This window comes from Piliocolobus tephrosceles, chromosome 21 (assembly GCF_002776525.5).
Source record: "Piliocolobus tephrosceles isolate RC106 chromosome 21, ASM277652v3, whole genome shotgun sequence".
NCBI classification, from domain to species: domain Eukaryota; kingdom Metazoa; phylum Chordata; class Mammalia; order Primates; family Cercopithecidae; genus Piliocolobus; species Piliocolobus tephrosceles.
Window position 1 is genome coordinate 37,809,151 of NC_045454.1, and position 7,987 is coordinate 37,817,137.

The 7,987-nt window shown below is 48.3% G+C and overlaps 1 protein-coding gene across 4 annotated transcripts in view; it reads left to right on the forward strand.

Annotated features, from left to right (window-relative positions):
* Nucleotides 1-2,167, forward strand: part of AKAP8 (A-kinase anchoring protein 8) — a 24,496-nt gene extending 22,329 nt beyond the window's left edge. For all 4 annotated transcript variants that reach the window (XM_023229779.1, XM_023229782.2, XM_023229780.2 and 1 more), the window contains exon 14: nucleotides 333-2,167. In XM_023229779.1, coding sequence (XP_023085547.1) covers nucleotides 333-788 — 456 coding nt within the window. In that variant the 3' untranslated portion in view covers nucleotides 789-2,167. The remainder of the gene's footprint in view (nucleotides 1-332) is intronic.
* The last annotated feature ends 5,820 nt before the right edge of the window (nucleotides 2,168-7,987 follow it).

Below are 7,987 nucleotides of genomic sequence, written 5' to 3' on the forward strand. Positions count from 1 at the left end.
GCGTGGTGGCGCATGCCTGTAATCCCAGCTACTTGGGAGGCTGAGGCCGGAGAATCACTGGAGGCGGAGGTTGTGGTGAACCGAGATCACACCACGGCAGTCCAGCCTGGGTGACAGTGAGACTCCGTCTCAAAAAAATAAATTGCAGAATATCTGGTGACACTTTTCTGAATCTGTAGGCTCTGAGAACATGTAGGATTCACTCCTGTGGTGTAACTTACAGAAGTGTTTCATTGTGGACTCTGCTGGTTCTGGAAAGCTGACATCCCAGCAATCATGGGGCTCCTGAGCTCTGCTTAGACCACACTGACCTGTGTTTCCTCTTTGGCCAGGGTGAGGACCCTTTCACCAGTGAAACCGTTGATCCAGAAATGGAAGGAGATGACAATTTAGGAGGTGAGGATAAGAAAGAGACACCTGAGGAGGTGGCCGCGGGCGTCTTAGCCGAGGTGATTACAGCAGCGGTGAGGGCTGTAGATGGGGAAGGAGCGCCTGCTCCAGAGAGCAACGGGGAGCCAGCTGAGGGCGAAGGCCCCATGGACACAGCGGAGGCCAGTAGTGATCCTCAAGCTGAACAGCTGCTGGAAGAGCAGGTGCCCTGCGGAACGGCCCCTGAGAAGGGCGTCCATGAGGCCAGAAGCGAGGCTGCAGAGGCTGGAAATGGCACCGAGACAATGGGAGCAGAGGCAGAAAGTGCCCAAACCAGAGCTGCTCCTGCTCCAGCTGCCACAGATGCCGAAGTGGAACAAACTGATGCAGAGTCCAAAGATGCTATTCCCACAGAATGATGCGCATTTCCCTGTTCCAGGGAAGGCACTGGGATAATGGAGGTGTTGCTCTTTCTCCCTTGGTCTATAAGCAGTACAAGGGCGTGTGCTCCTGGAATATGCTGTCAACTAATTTCGGTGAAGAGACCCAGCTGTTTCCTCCTGAGCAGTGCCTCTCACAGCTTGTCTTGTGCAGTCGTGTGGCTTCTTGCCCAGGTTTGAAAGAAGTACATTGTCCTTAGCGGCTGTAACATGTCTCTTGACACTGCACTTGGAAATAATAAAGGTTGGGTGATTATATCTTGATGATACATTACTTGTTCAATATAGACACTGATGGAATGCCTCTTTTTTTATTTTATTTTTTTCCTTATTTTATTTTCTCTTTTTTGGTTGGGAACAGCTCAACACTAGGAATATATCTTGCTCTATAGAGGATTTTTGTTTGTTTCAAGCTTCAGCCTTTAACCTGTACCTCTGTAGTGCACCATCTGGTGTGTGACTTTCACAGGACTCGGCAGCACCTGGTTCACATGTGGCACCACGTCACATCCACGCACTCTCAAAGGCCAGAAGAATCTGACCGACCTACACCACTGGAAACACACGCACCTCAGCCTCAAGAACCAGACTGTGCAGGGGGCATTGTGCCCCAATCTTTAGTCCTTGCTGAATCAGTTCTCTAATATTTTACCTCATTTGTGTTCCACCTCTAGATTACTTCAGTTTTTTTTTTCCTTTAAAATTAGTTACTGCCACTCAAATGCATTTACAAAGAAAATTTGGCCAGACTCAGTGGTGCATGCCTATAATCCCAGCACTTTGGGAGGCCGAGGCGGGAGGATAGCTTAAGCCCAGGAATTCAAGACCAACCTGGACAATATAGCAAGACCCCACCTCTTTAGAAAAAAAAGAGAGAACTTGATGTGATTCCCATAGATGGAATAATCCAGCATAAGTTGCCATAGATAGAAGCTATCGGTTAAAAAAATAATAAAATGAAGTACATGTTTCATTTTAGAGAAATAACTATTACTTTAGACCTTTCCGAATCTGAGAAAGGGAGGCTAGCATGTGTCAAGGTTAGCACACGACAGAATTTCCTCAAATCAGAAGAATTGGAAGATACCCCCACTTTTGAAATGGCCCGCCTGTGTCGGTTTCCCTGTGGCCTTGTGAACTGTATACATCTCACATGTTGGGAAACGCCACTGGGAAGTCATTAGAAAGGAGGCAGTAAAATGTTTGCTGAGCCTCTGCTGTATACCAGGGGCTAACTCACCATGCACATCCTAGGAACTGGGCCCTGCTCATGAGGAGCCTTAGTGGAGATTCCAGGTGAATATTTATTAAAAAGTCAACAAGAGAACTGAAAATGGAAATAAACTGCTTGATAAGACGACGGTGCCTCTGGGTCGTTTCTGCTCAGCATCCGTTCCTGTTGCGTAGATGCGTCTTAATCGCAGGTTGAGCCTGCTCTTTAAGCTTGTTATCTTAAGGCAAAAATGTTGTTAGCATTGTACATCAATAGTGGAAAAAAACATCACTAGTGGAACTGCTTTATTTCCTTAATTTTCTTTTTTTCCTTTTTTTTTTATTTGAGACAGAGTCTCACTCTGTCGCCCAGGCTGGAGTGCAGTGGTGTGATCTTGGCTTACTGCAACCTCCGCCTCCTAGATTACAGGCTTGAGCTACTGCACCTGGCACCCCCGCCCTTTTTTTTCTTCTTCTAAAACTCCAAGACCCGGCCAGGCATGGTAGCTCACAACTGTATTTCCGGTACTTTAGGAGGCCGACACGGGTGGATCACTTGAAGTCGGGAGTTCAAGACCAGCCTGGCCAACATGGCAAAACCCTGTCTGTACCAAAAATACAAAAATTAGCTGGGTGTGGTGACACACGCTTGTAATCCCAGCTACTGGGGAAGCTGAGGCAGAAAAATTGCTTTAACTAGGGAGGCAGAGGCTGCAGTGAGTCGAGGTTACGCTACTGCACTCCAGCCTGGGCAACAGAGCAAGACTCTCAAAAAAATAAAATATCAGGTCGGGTGCGGTGGCTGATGCCTGTAATCCAAGGACTTTGGGAGGCCAAGGTGGGCAGATCACAAGGTCAGGAGCTCGAGAACATCTTGGCCAACATGGTGAAACCCCATCTCTACTAAAAACACAAAAATTAGCTGGGCATGGTGCTGTGAGCCTGTAGTCACAGCTACTCTGGAGGCTGAGGCAGGAGAATCGCTTGAACCCTGGAGGCAGAGGTTGCAGTGACCCAAGATCGTGCCACTGCACTCCAGCCTGGGCAACAAGAGCAAAACTTTGTCTCTCTCGGTCTCTCTCTCTCTCTCTCTCTCTCTCTCTCTCTATATATATATATATATATATAAATCCAAGACCTGTCATTAAATTGGTCTGAATGTCAGTGAGGCTTTTCCACCTTCCACCTCTTGGTGAAACTACATAATTTTTTTGTTGTTTTGTTTCATTTTACGGGCAGGATCTCACTCTCTTGTCCAGGCTGGAGTGCAGTGGCACCACAGTAGCTCACTGCAGCCTTCCAAATCTTGGTTTGAAGTGATCCTCCCACTTCAGCCTCCTGATTAGCTGGGACTACAGGAGTGTACCACTATGCCCAGCTAATTTTCAAAAGTCTTGCAGCCAGGTGCGGTGGCTCATGCCTGTAGTCCCAGCACTTTGGGAGGCCGAAGCAGATGGATGGCCTGAGGTCAGGAGTTCAAGACCAGCCTGGCAAGCATGGTGAAACCCCATCTCTACTAAAAGTATAAAAATTAGCCAGGCATGGTAGCAGGTGCCTGTAATCCCAGCTGCTCAGGAAGCTGAGGCAGTAGAATTGCTTGAACCCAGGAGGGGGAGGTTGCAGTGAGCTGAGATCACGCCATTGCACTCCAGCCTGAGCAACAGAGCGAGATTCTGTCTCAAAAAAATAAAAAGTCTTGTAAGCTGGGCATTGTGGCTCATTCCTGTAATGCCAGCACTTTGGGAGGATGAGGTGGGTAATCACCTAATGTCAGGAGTTTGAGACCAGCCTGGCCAACATGGTGAAACCCCATCTCTACTAAAAATATAAAAAATTAGTCGGGCGTGGTGGCGGGTACCTGTAATCCCAGCTACTCAGAAGGCTGAGGCAGGAGAATTTCTTGAACCCGGAAGGTGGAGGTTGCAGCGAGCCAAGGTCATGCCATTGCACTCCAGCCTGGGCAACAAGACAAGAGTGGGACTCCATCTCAAAAAAAAAAAAAAAAAAAGCCGGGCGCGGTGGCTCACGCCTGTAATCCCAGCACTTTGGGAGGCCGAGGTGGGCGGATCACGAGGTCAGGAGATCGAGACCTTCCTGGCTAACAGAGTGAAACCCCGTCTCTACTAAAAATACGAAAAATTAGCTGGGCGTAGTGGCGGGCGCCTGTAGTCCCAGCTACTCGGGAGGCTGAGGCAGGAGAATGGCGTGAACCCGGGAGGCGGAGCTTGCAGTGAGCCGAGATCGTGCCACTGCACTCCAGCCCGGGCGGCAGAGCGAGACTCTGTCTCAAAAAAAAAAAAAAAAGTCTTGTAGTAGAGGCTGGTCTTGAACTCTTGGCTTCAAGCGATCCTCCCGATTCAGCCTCCTGAGTAGCTATGACTACAGATGCATGCCCGCACACCCAGCTTTCATGAATTACTTTATTCCTACACTTAGGGTTAAACTAGGCCCTCATTCCCCAAGATGAGGAATAACTACTTGGTTGCACAAATGGGCTGCCCTTATGTTTTCCAGAAATAACAGAAATAAATTGCAAGCTTACTCATTTAAATGAGGAGACTTATCAGTTTTTTATTTATCAGTTATTTCCCCCATTTGCAGATAGGAAACCTGATGGGGAGATGAGTAACTTTCAGGGTCACAAAGCAAAGATGGGTTCCTAATAAACATGCAGGTTTGTGACACACCAATGACTGTGCACATTCCACAGGCACCTTTTTGTTTTTTAGATTGAGTCTCGCTCTGTCGCCCAGGCTGGAGTGCAGTGGCACAATCTTGGCTCACTGCAACCTCCGCCTCCCGGGTTCACGCCATTCTCCTGCCTCAGCCTCCCGAGTAGCTCAAGGTGCCCGCCACCACGCCCACTTCATTTTTTGTATTTTTAGTAGAGATGGGGTTTCACCGTGTTAGCCGGGATGGTCTTGATCTCCTGACCTTGTGATCTGCCCGCCTTGGCCTCCCAAAGTGCTGGGATTACAGGTGTGAGCTACCGTGCCCAGCCTCCACAGGCACCTTTTTTAATTTTAATTTTTCCGACCTGGAGTCTGTCACTCAAGTTGCAGTCCAGTGGTGCCATTTCAGCTCACTACAACCTCCCCTCCCAGGCTCAAGTGATTCTCCCATCTCAGCCTCCTGAGTAACTGAGATTACAGGTGTGCACCACCAAACCTGGCTAATTTTTGTATTTTGTTTGTTTGTTTTTTGAGATGGGGTTTTGCTCTGTGGCTCAGGCTGGACTGCAGTGGCACCATCTCTGCTCACTGCAACCTCCGCCTCCCAGGTTCAAGTGATTCTCTCACCTCAGCATCTGGAATAGCTGGGACTTAGGCATGCCCCACCATGTCCAGCTAATTTTTGTATTTTTTGGTAGAGACGAGGTTTCATCATGTTGACCAGGCTGGTCTCGAACTCCTGGCTTCAAGTGATCCACCCACCTTGGCCTCCCAAAGTGCTGGGATTACTTTGGGAGTGCTGGGATTACCTCCCAAAGTGCTGAACCACCACACCCACAGAGCACCTTTACAAACATTTGGAGAACGTGGCAATACCTGCTTCTATCACTAAGCAAAAAATCTTAGCAATGAGAGCTTAATTTCAACTTAGTGTTAGTCATATTGTGGACCGGTGTGATTGCATTAGATTTTCTCATGAAATTCGTATATTTGCTAAAGAGAAAACAAAACAGTGTAACAGGCAAAGTGCTCATTCAAGTATATGTAATTATCCTTTCCATTTAGATTTTGGACATGTAAATAGTTTTTCCCTTTTTTTTTTTTTTTTTTTGATTTTCCTGAGATGGAGTCTTGCCCTGTCACCCAGGCTAGAGTGCAGTGGTGTGATCTCGGCTCACCACAACCTTCGCCTCTGGGGTTCAAGCGATTCTCCTGCCTCAGCCTCCCGAGTACCTGAGATTATAGGGATGTGCCAGCTACTTTTTGTATTTTTAGTAGAGATGGGTTTTCGCTGTGTTGGCCAGGCTAGTCTCGAACTCCTGACCTCAGTGACACGCCTGCTTCAATCTCCCAAAGTGCTGGGGTTACAGGCATAGGCCACTGCACCAGCATTTTCTTTTTTTCCTTTTCTTTTTCTTTTTTTTTTTTTTTTGAGATGGAGTCTTGCTCTGTCACCCAAGCTGGAGTGCAGTGGAGCAATCTCAGCTCACTGCAAGCTCCGCCTCCTGGGTTCATGCCATTCTCATGCCTCAGCCTCCCAAGTAATTGGGATTACAGGTGCCTGCCACCACTCCCAGCTAATGGTTTTTTTGTATTTTTAGTAGAGACGGGGTTTCACCATGTTAGCCAGGATGGTCTCGATCTCCTGACCTCATGATCTGCCCGCCTCGGCCTCCCAAAGTGCTGGGATTACAGGAGTGTGCCACCACGCCTGGTCTTTTTTTTTTTTTTTTTTTTTTTTTTTGAGACAGGGTCTCACTCAGTCACCCAGGTTAGAGTGCAGTGCTGCAATCATGGCTCACTGCAGCCTCACCTTCCAAGGGCTCATTTTAGATCCCATGTGCGCCACCATGCCCGGCCTAATTTTGTATTTTTTATAGAGACGGTTTTGCCATGTTGCCCAGGCTCATCTCAAACTCCTGGGCTCAAGTGATCCTCTTGCCTCAGCCTCCCAAAGTGCTGGGATTACAGGTGCGAGCCACTGTGCCCAGTCTCATTTCTTTCCACGGTCACTTAATGTTCCACCCCACTCAACCTGTATATAAGTATTCGTTTTTTTTTTTTAATATTTTTTTGAGACTGAGTCTTGCTCTGTCACCTCAGCTGGAGTGCAGTGGTGCGACCTGGGCTCACACAACCTTCACCTCCCCGATTCAAGCAATTCTCCTGCCTCAACCTCCAGAGTAGCTGGGATTACAGGCACATGCCACCATGCCTGGCTAGTTTTTGTATTTTTTCAGTAGAGACAGAGTTTCACCATGTTGGCCAGGCTGCCCTCGAACTCCTGACCTTGTGATCCACCCGCCTCAGCCTGCCAAAGTGCTGAGATTACAGGTGTGAGCCATTGCACCCAGCCATATATATAATCTTATAGAGATGTGGGTCTCATGATATTGAACAGGTAGGTCTCAAACTCTTGGGCCCACGCAGTTGTCCTGCCTTGGCCTCCCAAAGTGCTGGGATTAGAGGTGTGACCCACTGTAACCAGCTGAGACTTCTCAATAATTGCAAAAGTTATTAAACCCCTTTTTTATCTTCTACAAGGACATTGAGGACTATGAGATGGGCAATCTGAATCAGATTTACAGTCTAAGCTGCCTGTTAATACACTACTTGCTGAGCATACACTTTATTTTTTTGAGACGAAGTCTTGCTCTGTCGCCCAGGCTGTAGTGCAGTAGCACGATCTCAGGTCACTGCAAGCTCCGCCTCCTGGGTTCACGCCATTCTTCTGCCTCAGCCTCCCAAGTAGCTGGGACTACAGGTGCCTGCCACCACACCCGGCTAATTTTTTGTATTTTTTAGTAGACACAGGGTTTCACCGTGTTAGCCAGGATGGTCTCGATCTCCTGACCTCGTGATCCGCCTGCCTCAGCCTCCCAAAGTGCTGGGATTACAGACGTGAGCCACCGCACCTCGCCTTATACTTTATTTTTTATTTTTCTTAGAAACCGATGGTCTCACTCTGTCGCCCAGGATGGAGTACAGTGGCACAATCATGGCTCACTGCAGCCTCGACTTCCTGGGCCCAGGTGATCCTCCCACCTCAGCCTCCCGGGGATCTGGGACTTTAGGTAAAGACCATGCCCAACTAATTTTTAATTTTTTTGTAGAGATGAGGTCTCACTATGTTGCTCACGCTAGTCTCCAGCTCCTGACTTAAGAGATCCTCTTGCCTTAGGCTAGGCATGGTGGCTCATGCCTGTAATCCCAGCACTTTGGGAGGCCAAGGCGGGACAGATCACGAGGTCAGTATATCAAGACCATCCCAGCCAACGTGGTGAAACCCCATCT